At 30.6% G+C, this 15,001-nt stretch overlaps 1 protein-coding gene across 7 annotated transcripts in view; it reads left to right on the top strand.

Moving 5' to 3' along the window:
* The window catches only part of LOC145296054 (uncharacterized), a 945,555-nt gene that overhangs the window by 812,149 nt on the left and 118,405 nt on the right, over positions 1–15,001 (top strand). For all 7 annotated transcript variants that reach the window (XM_080142118.1, XM_080142120.1, XM_080142114.1 and 4 more), the window contains one exon: positions 13,167–13,267. In XM_080142118.1, coding sequence (XP_079998244.1) covers positions 13,167–13,267 — 101 coding nt within the window. The remainder of the gene's footprint in view (positions 1–13,166; positions 13,268–15,001) is intronic.

Here is a 15,001-nt window from a genome sequence, read left to right as displayed (position 1 = left end):
ACTAATGCAGAATGACATCACAGTATCTTTACTTGTTGATGAAATACATCTTAAACCTTATCTTGTTTATAAAGGTGGCAATATTGTTGGCTTAGCTAACAACAGCAATGAACCTGCCACAAGTGCATTTGCTTTTATGAATAGCAGTGTATTCTCACAATATAAGGATGTTGTGCATGTTACGCCAACTAAATGTCTTCTAGCTGAGAACTTATTTGACATAATTAAACGTGTAATAATTGGCTTAGAAGATATAGGGTTTAAGGTATTATCTGTTATAACAGATAATAATGCAATAAATAAAAAAGCTATGTCTTTCTTTTGTAGCCCGTCAAAGCTTTCAATTGTATATCCCCATCTAGTTAGAACGTCTAGCCCTCTGTTCTTCTTATTCGACTCGGTGCATATATTAATATGCATTAGAAACAATTGACTTGGCCAAAAAGATGAACGTAAATGCATGATGTTCCCAAAGTTTTGTTATAATGGAAATCATGAATTTGATAACATCCAAAGTGCTCCATTTTCTAGTTTACATAAACTTTATGCCCTAGAATCTCAATCACTTGTGAAATATTGCTATAAGTTGACTTCAAAAGCTCTTTCTCTGACTACTTTTGAAAGGCAAAATGTTAATTTGGTTTTGAAAATTTTCAACAAATATACTATTCAAGGTTTGCTAACCTTAGGAAAACAGGAATGCTTGCTAAATTATGCAGAAATCGCAGAATACATTCAAATATTTTATATTTGGTGGACAATACTGAATGTGAAAATACTATATAAAGGTTGTCGACTTTGTAATAAATATGCTAATCCACTTACATTAAATAGTGATTAGTTTCCTAAATGTGTTTTGTGACTGGTTAGTATTCCTGGAAGAACTTGTAAGTTAACAAAGGAAACATATACTGCCTTGCACCATACAACTTGCGCAATTTTAGAATTGACTAAATATTGTATAAATGTACTGAACATGGTGTATATATTACCAGGAAAGTTTCAGACAGATAACCTTGAGGCAAGGTTTGGCCAGTATCGACAACTTAGTTGAGATCAGTATAATATATCGATACGTCAGGTGTATGAATGTGAAAAAAAACTCTGAATGTTGTCAGTTTTAAAATTGAGCTTACCAATTAATAATCAAACTATTGAATTGAAAAATTTTAAAGAAACTAACTGGGATGAAATGACAAGGGAGCAAAGGTTATATGTTTATAAATTTAGCATAGATGTAACAGAAGATGATGTTAATCAATGCAAGGAAGTACTTCCTGTTATATTATACTTAGCAGGTTATTGCTGTCATGCAGTTTTCAAAAAACAAATGCAATAGCTGCAAAAAATTTAATATCCGGGAGAGAGGCTGTTGAAGAAATAGCTGAATTAAACAGCTACTTTCAGGGTATTAACAGAGGTTCTCTGCTATACCCAAATGATATAACTAATAATTTTGTATTATATAATTATATAGTTATAAACAAACTTACAAAATGCAATTCTTTTTTACATTCGATTCATTAGAGAAAATTAGCCATGTACATAACTTTAAATATTTTGGCTGATCAAAATCTATTATTTCATGTTGACTCTTGTGATGAGGGTCACACTATTCAGCAAATTGAAAAAATGCTGATATGGAGGTCATCGAATTCCCTTATAAACAATTTTTGTCACAAAGAGAATGACAATATTAGTAAAAAAAAAAAAAAAAAATATCAGAAAAAGAAAAATTCAAACTTTTAATTAAATTCTACAACAGATTTTTGAAAAGTTTTAATATTCAATGTTTGAAATATTTCTGCCTTAGTAACTTTGTTTATACTAACATTTGTTTGAATTGAATTTTTAACTTATTGTTTGTTATTCAGTTAAACTAATTGTCCGTTATTCAGTTAAACTAATTTATTGTCTGTTATTCAGTTAAACCAATTTATTGTTCGTTTTTCAGTTAAACCAATTTATTGTTCGTTTTTCAGTTAAACCAATTTATTGTTTGTTTTTCAGTTAAACCAATTTATTGTTCGTTTTTCAGTTAAACCAATTTATTGTTCGTTTTTCAGTTAAACCAATTTATTGTTCGTTTTTCAGTTAAACCAATTGTTCGTTTTTCAGTTAAACCAATTTATTGTTCGTTTTTCAGTTAAACCAATTTCTTGTTCGTTTTTCAGTTAAACTATTTATCGTTTGTTTTTCAGTTTTGATTTTGAAAATATTGTTTTTTGATTTAAAAAATATTTATTGTTCATTTTTATTTATTTCTATAGAATAAACTTCAGTTTCATACAAATAAAATCGTATTTCTTTTCTTTTTAAACTTTTTAACAACTTTTCTCCCTTTCAATTCATTTTTTATTATTAATATTTTTATTATTAATATTCGATGAGTTTCAGTACAAAGTACCATGTTTACCTTTTTTAATCCAATTTTGAAGTTTTCTGACACTTTCTGTAAAAAATGTCTGCTCTATCAACAGTCTGTGTTCCACTTATCTTGCTTGCTAGGACCTATGACGATGACGTCATTTTTCAGCTGACAGGCCATCTATGGCACTGGTCACGGTATAATATATATATATATATATATATATATATATATATATTAGTATTTTATTATATTAACATTTATTTTAGTTTTTATCTTTTCTGCCTTCCTTTAATGCTACTTTGTTACTCTCTTCAAAACTGTTGATATTTTCTTTAAAAGGTGATTTAATCCTAATCTTTGCTTGTTATAAAAAAAGCTAAAGTTTTGGTTAAAGATTATAAATTGATAATAGAATCTATATAGATATAAAGCAAAGATGCATGTATTTGTCTTTGTCAAAGTATCAATTGTCAATATCTACAAGCAAATCCAATGGCCGATTTGGATTTGCCAGGTCTTTGCAGATGCTTCAGCTTCATTTTAACTGATCAAAATTTTTTCCTTTCGTCTAAAATCTTTTATTAAACCTGTTTTTATATATATATATATATGTATATTCTGCTAATCACACTTAACTACCATTACTACTAGTGATTCATTTGCATCAGCAATGACAAGGATTACTTGACTATTAGCTTGCTGTTTACTATAATTTTCTTTTTTTTTCTGCAGGCAATATACTGTTCTTGGGGGATAGACGATACACACGACAAAGATAATGGATGGCTTTCAGCTATTCATTATCTTTGTGCTTTTAGTAAGAGTCCTGCATCATTTGTAACATGGATAATAATTTGGAATTACTTTTTTATATATAAAAAAATCTTTCTTTCTTTTTTTTTTCTTTTCCTCAAAATCGTAATTTTTTAGGAATAAATTCCTATTTCATTCACAATTTCTTTAAGTTTTGTATAACATAGTAACAGGAGTAAAATGGTTTTAGACTTTTTCATCTTGTGATATTTTGTGATACAAACATTTTTTTAAAGCCATTTGAAAACCTGGATTGTAAACAATGAATATTGAAACTAATTCATTTATAAAATTCACTGTTTTCATTTATTTTTGCTTTCAAATTTGATTTGATTTTTTTTACTTTTGCAATCATGACTATATATTGGGTACAATATCATGAAATAATCGATAGATAATTGACTCTATTTTAATATATATGAAATTAAATATTTAAACATTTTACGACTGGGCAATGCTGGGGGCCCTCTGCTAGTAACATTTTTTTTTTTCATACTTACGAATTTTTTATTTTTACTCACTGTAATTTGTCTTTAGTGGATGGGGCTAGTATAGAAGAAATTAGATTTACATAGTTAAATACTTATGAATTTAAAAAGAAATAAGAATGAGGCAATAACTTGATCATTAATTAAACAAAATATTTAATCAAATATATCTGCTTATCTTTTTTCATTTAATAGAATTTGATAGAATAAAATTAACACCTAATAACGCAGGAAAGGTATTTAAACATTTTTTTTTTTTTTTTTTTTCATAAATATTTATGTAAATTAGATATAAACACTAATGGTTAAAAGTTTTTAAAATATTTCAAGTAAAGATATAAGTGATTTGAGATTATATTGATTGTTCTGATGTTAACATTAATTTTACATTTATTTGTAACTAGCAGAATTTGTGTTTCGGCAATGCCCAGGGAAAATCTTTTTAAGTAAACGAAAGTTAATAGTTGAGTAATAAAATGAAAATAAATCTTGAAGGAAATGTAACTTCACTGCTTAAGAAGGTAATTGGAGAAACAGGTATGTTGTTTCAAAAGAAAAAAATGTTTTGGGGCAAAAATGTAAAATGTTGCAGTCAAGAAGGATTTTTCCTAAACTGATAACTGATAGAAAAGATTAAATGTAGTATCATAATATATGGAACACTTGTACTTATAAAATTAAATACAAAAACACCAGAAACAAGTTTTGAGATGAAAACTAAAATTGCTGCAGTCTAGAAAGATTTTTTAAGTGACTGAGAAAAAAAAGTGTAGTATTAGAACAGATAAAACAATTGGGGGGGGGGAGACAAAATTTGTTGGGTGTAAATGAAAATTGTCACAGTGTGGAACGGTTTCTCCACTGATCGATGACATACAATGGTGTTACAACCAATAAAACAGTTTAAAGAAACAAAATATAAGTATTATTAGGACAAAAAATTAATAAATGCATCAATTCAGAAGGATTTTTCCATAGGTCAACAATGATATAAAAGATTATAAAATGATATAAAAACAAAAATGAAATAAAAAGACAATTATTCGGATAAAAATAAAAATTGCCGCCGTGCAGAAGGATTTCTTCTAACCTGAAAAGTAAGATTAAGTATATTATTAGAATTGATATAGTTGTGTAACTTTGTTTCTGTTTTAAATGTAAAAGTAAAAAATGCAGACAATAAAAATTTCATCACTACGTTGTAAAAAAAAAAAAAAAAAAAAAAAAAAAAAAAGAAAAGACTGACATGTTTTGCAATGTAAGATAACTTCTTGAACGTTAAACAGCAGTTTTGTGGAAATTGTTTAAAGTGTTATATTCCTAAAAGTTATAATATTTATAACTTTTTATAGATGAATAGTTTTCTACTAGTTGGAAAAAATGTAACAATTGTGAATTATCTGTTAATGCATGTATAGCAATGGTGTTGTAATAGCTTAATGATATGTAAATATCATGGTACAAACCTGGACATCCATAATGCAGTGCAGCAGAAATAATGTTAATAAAAATCTGGCAGCAGAATAAGAGAACATGGATATAGAATGAAAGTGTTATATTTGTGGGAATACAACCTTGTTCAGAATGAATGTAGTAATTTGTATATGGTATAGTAGAGATGCAGCACTCTCCTTAGATAGTAACGCCTAAATACATGTTTAGTAACTTTAATATCACCATAAAAATTGGCTTAGTTTCTGAGGTTAGACAGATGCCGCTGGACGTTCTGCTTATAGCTTCTCTATAGCCCATTCCCTCACACAGACAGTAATGTCCCCACCTCGCCTATCAGATTGTAAGCCTCAGCAGACTTCACTTCTAGACCTATTTCTCATCACAGTACCTGAGAATTGTGTGATTAATGCCTACAATCCACTTGGAAACGCAGACCATCTAGTGGTATCAGTTAACATCATTTAAATCCCAACCTCAAGGTGAGGAACCATTGCTGAAAACAACAAAAGGGCTGACTGGGAAGCCATTAGAGAACACATCCGAGATGGCCCAAAGACTAATATCTTCTCTCTTCCTGCTGAACAGTGTGCCAATAAGACAATTGAATGGTGCAAAGCGGGCATTGAAGCACATATTCCCACACGGAAGTATAGCAATCCCCACTCACCCCCATGGTTCACTACAGATTGCGCAGCTGCCATTGCACAAAAACAGCAAGCATTCCACCGGTTTGTATGTCATAAGTCAAATACAAATAGGCAAAAATTCATAGATGCTAGAAATCATTGTAATAGTGAAATAGCAACATCCAAAAGAAAGCTTGCTGAAATAATCAGAACGCATTGAATCGCAAAAGATAGGAACTCGTGATTTCTGGAAAATCTATAATAGTGTAGTGAATAAAGGGCAATCAGTAATTCCCCCACTGAGTAACAAGAGCAGCAACCAGAAGGTTGCATGCACGGCAATGGAGAAGGCAGAACTGCTTGCCCAGCGATTTGCTTCCAACTCCACCTTAGAGCCAACAAACAACTCCCTTCCAAATTCCCCTATGCAGACTAAAGCCACATTAGATGATGTAAAAACCCTTCTCATGTCCGCGATATAAAAAACTTAGACACCTAAAAAGCATGTCGGCCTGATCTCATCCCTGCTATACTAATTAAATGTTCAGCCGAGCTAGCCCCCTTTTCCAAGCTCTACAATAAATGCCTTGCTAAATCTTGCTTCCCTGTTAGCTGAAAGATGGCCTCTGTGGTACCAGTGTACAAGAATTCTGGTGAAAGAACATACCCTCTCAATTATCACCCCATTAGTCCCCTCACACTTTTTGCTAAAATTTTGACACCTTAATTAATCAAGCACTAGTTCACCACCTCGCAAAAGCAAATCTTCTTTGTGATAAACAGTATAGATTCAGGCAACTACTCCAGATATTTTAAGTCATCTCTGAAAGAATTTACCATGTACTGGTTAAGGCGGGCGAAGCCAGGGCTGTAGTCTTTGATATATCCAAGGCCTTTGACAAAGTCTGGCATAAAAGGCTGCTAATGAAAATTAAATCATACGGTATAACTGGTATAACTATTAAATATAATTAGATCCTTCTTAGACAATAGAAGCATACAGGTTGTCATTGATGGACGTTCATCCAAGCAGCATAACATTAATGCGGGAGTGCCTCAGGGATCGATCCTTGGACCATTATCATTCCTGATATTCATAAATGACCTCCCTGATAATAATGTGTCCGAGATAGGTATATTTGCTGATGATACAATGCTCTTTAATGCCACCATTTGTCCATGCATGGAGTATTGTTGCCACATCTGGGCTGGTGCATCTACCACTATTCTCTCCCTTTCAGATAGGGTCCAAAAAAGAGTTGTCAATCTAATCAGTTCCACTTTATCAACTAAGCTCCAACCCCTGTCCCATTGCTACAATGTTGCATCACTGTACATGTTTTACAAATGTTTTAATGGAATGTGTTCTGATGATTTCGTTTCACTTGTATCTCTTTCGACATACATATCCCTGACAAACCCGCTTAGCAACAAAATCTCACCCCTTCACTGTTGATGTCCCTAAATGTCAGAAAGCTTTCTATTCTAATAGTTTCTTCCCTCGAAACAGCTAGACTTTGGAATTTCCTTCCTGCTGCCTGCTTCCCTGGCTGTATGATATGCAGAAGTTTAAATGTAACATAAACGAATATCTTGTTAATTTTTCCTAGACATAGCCCCAAATAGTAGCTTCTTACGTCCAAGTGGCAATATGTTTTGTAAGGGGTGAACATGAGTAAAAAAAAAATATGGAGATAAAATCTAATAGTTTCAGGAAATCTTGTACGTACTGATTGTGAAAGATTTTTTGGATCTTTTTGTTTATTTTCCTATTAGACCTGTATATGCAGTGGAAAAATCGACTTTAATTTACTATAAAGCTATCATAAGGATGATATCTTCAGAAAATATAATTTATACAACTTTTATAGTGGGTATATAACCCCCCCCCCCCTTATCTGCTCCCATAATATTTTTTTTTATAATTGCTTTTTCTTTTTCTTTTCTTTTTCTTTTTTTTAAAAGATTAATGTGTATTATATGCTACATTCATTAATGAATAAGTTTTACCAATTTAATTTAAATTGGGTGATACCGTGAATTTTACCTTTTTAATATTTGTGTTGAAGTTATTTTAAAATCATAAGTGAACAAACTTAGTTAATTTAAATTATCATTAGAATTGTCACTGTTTTATTTATTAAAATATAGTGTTATGTTTCTTGGTGCATCTTGCAAAGTAAATCAAGTTCTGTTGAATATTACATCTGATAGGTCCCAAAAATGTTATCTGAATTCTTTCAGTTCTAATTCTAATTTTAATTTCTCTATGCTGTTACTACTGTTAAACTGATTTAGCAACTTTTTCCTAAAATATATTTCTGTATTAGCCAACAATTTGCTTGTAAATTCCAAAACAAGACAGACCATGATTGTCAATAAATTGCTAATGTCATTTTCAATCATGTTTGTATTGATTTATATAAGTTTGTAATTATGGATTCTATAATCACAGCATAATCATATTGGCACACCAGTTCTCCAAAGTTAAGCAATATTGAACCTTATTAGTACTAAAATAGGTGATTATATTTGGGAATGCTTAAATGCTTTGCTTATCTTGTCGTGGTTTCCAGTCATCCTGAACTTCTCCTTGCCACTGGAATTAAGCAGTGCTGACTCTGGAGAGAAACAGTAAGGGATTGTGCAATCTTTGGTTCACAATTCAACATGTGTTATCCATCATGCCGCCAGGATGATCAGATGGTCATCATCGTTTCGATGGATGCACATCAATAATTTTATCACAACATTTAAATTAATAAATATTATTAAGCTCTATTTTATGTATAATAAATATTGAGCTTACCCACAACAATTTAAAATTAATTTGTACTCCCTCTAAACGGTATTTTCTCATCTGAAGTTGACTATAACTATATAAAATTCGGTTTAATAGTTTTATGTGTAAGTTTGTAAGTAGTAGTGTCTGTTTCTCTTTTTAATAAGTAGTTCAATGTTTTATGCGATTTTGTTGCAAAATAATCTCTTTTCTGACAAAGCAATTAAAAGAAAAAGTGATGCATGATTTCCAAACCACTGGAAAATAACTCATTTTTATGTACAGTGAGTTCTAATATACCATTATCATTATTGTGTTTAGAATATGCCATAGGTACATAGTTTTTAACAAGGAAGATCTAAGAAACTATGTTCGGCTAAAAACACCAAATGGAAAAATATTGACAAATGATAAAAATCTTGGTTCAATATTAAAGGTTAGTTATATTTTTTATCATGTATCATCACTTTGGAAATTTTTCAGATTTTGTTTGTGAACAGCAAACTCATTGAATTCATTTTTGAAAATAATATGCGCATTCTCTTTAAAATCAAAACTTTTAATATTCTGTAATCATGAAACACTGTCTCCACATATTCTAGAATACGATCTACTTAGTTTATTTCTAAGTTTTTTCTCTTGCTGTTTTGTTGAAATGATTGAGTTCAAGAACATGGGTTATTTTGCATTATCCTCAGTAGTTTACTTCTTTTTCTGTACTTTTCCACTTTTTTACTGTTGCTCTTTCTGTGTGTCCATACAGTTTTTTTAAAAATAAGGAGTTTCTCTGTTATCTTTTTTATTTATATTTTTTTCTTATCCATTTGACACACTTAATATAATATGGCATGACTGACAGCACATATGTGTTGATAATCTTTGATTTCATCCAATGATAGACTTTTGTATTGTTAGCTTGAAGTTCTATTAGTTTTGTCTGTAATCATATGTTTGGTCTTTGAGTAGTTTATAGTATGTATAAATTATTACTAAAAGGATAAGATTTCTTGAGTCAGAATCAGATCTTTTAAAACTTTGAGAGCCTGAGACAAGTGTTTTAAAATATTTGAGATATTTGTTGAATGATTAACCAAATATTGTTGATGGATATGTGGTGTAACAATTAAAGGTGCTGATTAACAATAAGTTCTGAATAACAGTTTTCTAGAGGTTGAAAGTTCAATCCAAGATAACAAAACTAAGAACCAAAAATAAACATTTCTACAAATTCATGATAAATGGAATCAAAACAATCTATGCCCATGGATTAAGGGTTCAGTTAAAAATTCTGTAATGGTTTCAGAGTTTGAAAAGATACACATAATCAGAGGTTACAGTATCTGAAATGTGACTACATCAACCAAGATGAGAGCAGTTGTCTTAATAATCCAATACTCGATTGGCAGTTTTTTTTTTTAGGGTTTTTTTTTTGTTTTTATTTTTTTAGCAGTTGCTGGAGATGACTTAATTCCTCTCTTTTTATTCCTATCCTTGTTGCCATATCGCTCATAAGGTTGCTGGAGGTTTTACCTGTGCTGACGTTATCCACCTGATAGTTGGGGACCTGGACCTTGAATAACCCACCTATCAGCAGGTGTAAAGTACTGAGGCTGAAGTATTGCCATTTGGTGAATGGATTCTGGGCCATGCAGTAGCTTCTGCAGGGGTCTCTCTATGCTATACATTGTATTAGTGGGAACTATTACGTTTTTTTCCTTTTCATGGTCTTCAAAAATCTTCTCTCTCTCATTTTCTCTCCCCTGCTCTAATCAACTTGGTCCTCTTCCACATATTCTCATATCCCAGCATGACAAATCTCAAAAAACACAAGATTAAACCCAGAGCCCCAACTTCCAAAAAAGCCCTCCCCCCCCCCCTTCCCACACATACTACAAGGTCTCATTCTCCAACATCGGTTCTATGTTCCAACCTTCCAGAATAGCTGAAAATGTCCTTTAAACTATAAAATCTTCTGATTTCTTCCCTTCAACTACTCATAGTATCAATGCTGGCTTCTCTCGGAGTTTCAACCTGGGTTCAACTCTTTTCCTGATCTCTCAAATCACATTCTTAGATCATTCATAAACATTTATGCAGATAACACTATCATCTATGGTAACATCTCAAAGATTGACAATGCCCAAGATCTTTCTGATTTTCTCTCTCTCTCTCTCTCTCTCTCTTTAAAATTTTAAGGCATTAAAATCAATATTAGTAATAAAAAAAAAAATTTTTTTAACCTTAGAATTACATTAAGTCTAAAATTATGTGCCAAAAAATCTCCAAATATTAGTTTACAGTTTTGAATTTTTTAGATGAGCTATGATTGTTTTATTTGGATTAATCAGATAATTGTTTTCATCTTGAGTGTTATCTGCACGTTTCTGTCAATGTAACCCCCAAACCTTCTTCAGGTGTATAAGTCGCCATGTTTGGCAAAAGAAAAACTACACTTTTGAGGTTTTGTATTTTTAGTTTTCTAGTTAAAAGTAAATTTACAAAAAAAATAAATAAAAATTATCAAGCAAAATGCTAAAGGATATTATTTCTAAATTATTTATGACTAAAATTCTAATTAGATCCATTAACCCATTGTAAGTTTTTAGAAACCTAAATTTATGAAAACAGGATTGTTGGTGAGATATTATGTTAAATCATGTGTCTCATGTTATCTATTTTTTCTTTCATTTTTAGCAAAATGTAGTTTTTTGATTTTCATATAGATATTTTTAATACATTAATATCCAGCGACAAATATGAAATTCAAAAAGGAAAAGAGAGGAAAAAGAAAAGGAGAGAGGTGATTAAATTAAAGTTTTTTTGTTTTTGTTTTTTTACTATTTGAATTCTTTAGTTTAATATTATTTTATATTCGACTTTTCTCCTGTAAAAGGTTTAAGATAAGGATTTCAAATTTCTATTTGAATTATGCCGATTATAAGTCTATTTTTTGTTATATTCACAATGTTCACTTACCCAGAGTAATTATATAAACTAAGGACGTGTGTGTAATAAGGAAAAGGAGTCAAGTTGGTTCCTGATATTGAACTTGTAGTTTAATGTGTGTTCTTGTCTCCAACTGTGGACTGCAAAGAGGCTATACCTTTTCAGTTTTCATTAATTTTTTAAGCTTCACATTAGAATAAAACTGAATTTCTCTGATGCTAATCTAAAATAAATTGATTGAGTGGAAGAGGATGTAAATAAATTAACATAAATTTCAATAGATTTTGCTCTTAATATTTATCCCTTTTTAAGGGGCATCTAATGTGCATTCCTGCTCCTAGCCATTTACATTTCTTTTTTTTATTTCTATAATATTTAAATCAAAAATAAGATAAATTAAGATATTGTATTTCCTTTTTATTGATTTTGAGCACAAGTGCAGATCCACAAAATATTATAGTACTCTCTATTTGATTAAAATAAAATATAAGCATATACCCTGGATAATGTATTTTAAATTGTAATCTTTTGAGAAGTTTGTGAACAAACAAACATGAACTACAACTTATATAGAAGAATAAAATGCAAGGAGTGAGGGACACTAGACAATTCATTTTGTTTATAATTGCATTGTTTGAAAGGTTAAGTTAACTTTTTTTCTTTTTTTTTTTCTTAGGAACTGCTTAAAAACTTTTGTCTTTATCCTTATGGGGAGACAAGTAAATAGACTTAAAAATTATTAAATGTTAAAAAATATTTAATTTTGTTAAAAATTTAATGTAAGCACTTCCATACATTTTCAGTTTCAATAGAACCAATGCATGTTGCATGCTATGATCAATGGCAATACAATGGTGTTCACAAAAATCTCTTCAATCTATGTTAACTTAGCAAAATTAACTTTGTTTTCTACATTTTCTTATGCAGGTTTCAATTTATCTGAGGAACAATGACAATATCCAAAATGACCATCTTGAAAATGGCAACTTCTAAATTTTGTGGATTCTAAGTTTCATTTGACCCCAAAATTTTAATGATTGCTTAAGTTAACCTTCAGTTATAAAATTATATTATATATGACAAGAGCATTTTAAATGATTGTAATATCTAGCATTGCGTTGGATTGAACGAGGAACCTTATGTCTTTTTCACTCTGGCCATGTTACCATATTTTTATGCTTATCCTCCATATTTTATTCATCTGATTACATATTTTTATTAGACTGGAAAGATTATATAATTAAGAAGTACATATGATAGATAGTTTAAGCAAAATAAATTATTTTGGACCATTAAAACAATTTCCAACATGTTTATTCAGTCATCAACAAATTTATCTTTTTTTAACACTTGTTTTAATTCATTATGAAAATCATGACTATAATGTCGTTCCAAAGCTACAATTATTTTGTTACGGTAATATTTTAAATAAGGAAGTCCAAATAGAACCTCAGATTGAAGATCGTATGTTTTCAGTCATCGAATCCATTTTATTTGTTGTTAATTTATTACTATTAATGCAATATTCTCCATTCCTAAAAGTAGTAAAGATCTTTGATATTTTGAAATAAGACAAATTCCGCAAGGTATTACATTTGAAAAAATTTTGATTCATGGAAAAAATGTATATTCTTACAGGATCAAATTTTTAAATTGCCCACAAATGTTTTTCTCTCTTTTTCTAGAGAGTGAAACCAGTGCCGCTGTTCAGCAAAGCCAAGTATCTTCCAGTAAACCATTTCCTGTACCCCTGGCAAATGCACGTATTGGTCCACTGATATTGGAAGTAAGTTTAACACTTTTTTCTATCTCAAATTAAATATGTCATTGGATTAAATCTTGAGCTTACACAAAAAAATAAATTGTTAATAGTAATTTTTGATTTTAAACGTTACAGGTTTTCTTGACTTTGTACATTTGAAGAATTGGTTTTGTTTAATTAATATATTACAGATGAGTCAATTATCCTTTTCAAAGGAGCTGTTCCCTCTTGAAACCCTCCAACCACATGCTGGATCTCCTCAAATTCATTTATTTTTATCTTTTATTATCATGTAAAGAATGAAATATAGCATTGCATGATGAATATTTCATTGTATGCAATTTGGCCGGCTTTGCAATCAGGTATGCAACTTCATATGTAGCATGGCTTCATTTGATAATTTGAACCAAATAAACGTACAACCTGCATCAAATTGTTCTCTATCCAATTTGTATTCATCCAGTTATACTGTTTGCTGTGTAGATTTATAAAGTGTTCCCATACTTTTATTGAAGTTATTCAACTTCATCAACAGTCTTGCTGTTTAACGGTGTTGGCGACCATGGCTCTCCAATGCGGGCGGCTATCCATAGCCCGAAATAGCTCCACTTTTTGATAATCCCATCTGATTAAGTTGTTCATAAAAATGCATTTTGGTTGACCTTGCTTTTTCGATTCAAGCATTCTACCAGTCAATACCAGATGTTCTATGTCTCTTTGACAGTAAATATATCCTCAGCAATCCTTTAGTGCTTCCAAATCCATAGTTCTCCGTTAGAAATGTGATCTTTCCAAACGACCTCTAACATTTGTCTCACAAACTAAATTTCTGAGCTATTAATGCGTTTCTGCATTTTGAGGCATATAGTCCAGCTTTCACAACCATATAGCAGGACAGACCAAACCTACGCCTTAAAAATGTGTTGTCTAGACTTAAATGTGATGGTATTGGAGTATAATACTGAGTTAAGTTTATTAAATGCTTGTTTACTCTGAGCTATATGTGATCGTCCTCTAGATGTAATCCATGATCCAAGGCTCCAATTGTTAAATTATACATAGGTATGACTTTGCCAGATATCACCATACTAAAAGTCTTCTTTGTATTTAGGTTCAAACCAAGCTTTTCATTCTCATTTATTACTATTTCTAAAAGTTTCTGGAGATCTTTAGATGTTGCAAGAAGAACAGTATCGTCTACATGACGTAAATTACTTAATTGGTGTCAACCCATGGATATCCTAGTACAGCTATCCAGATGGCAGAGGATGCTTTCACTGTACAAAGAAAATGTTCAACTTAATCATGCAAGATGTGTGTTGAGGGCACTGACTTGTGTTTTGCTCAACATATCTGTTGAAAAGAGACAAATATTCTTAATTTCATACATTTTGAAAACGAAAAATACAAAATTATATTAATTTTGTATTATCAGAATACAGCTGAACACCTGGCTCACTGAATCAACTTGTAAAATGCTAAATCTCTAATCTATGTGTCTGTTTCAATGATATATATAAGAACTTCACTCTGTGTGTGAGTTCGTTCTCTATGGACTCTGAAATGGGTGGACTGATTTATTTATTTTTAATTTCACATGAAAGTATTTGATGTCTGAGAGTGTTCTTACGTAAGTTTTTTTGTTTGTTTTTTTTATCGGAATGTCTGAATATCAATAATCAAAAAAATCTGATTAAAGAAGGAAATTCGATTTTGACCAGAGTTAACACTTTTATACAACCTAACATCACAAATCTA

This window comes from Euprymna scolopes, chromosome 16 (assembly GCF_053919585.1).
Source record: "Euprymna scolopes isolate OS-2025 chromosome 16, ASM5391958v1, whole genome shotgun sequence".
Classification (NCBI taxonomy): domain Eukaryota; kingdom Metazoa; phylum Mollusca; class Cephalopoda; order Sepiida; family Sepiolidae; genus Euprymna; species Euprymna scolopes.
This window is presented reverse-complemented; position numbering and strand designations above follow the sequence as displayed.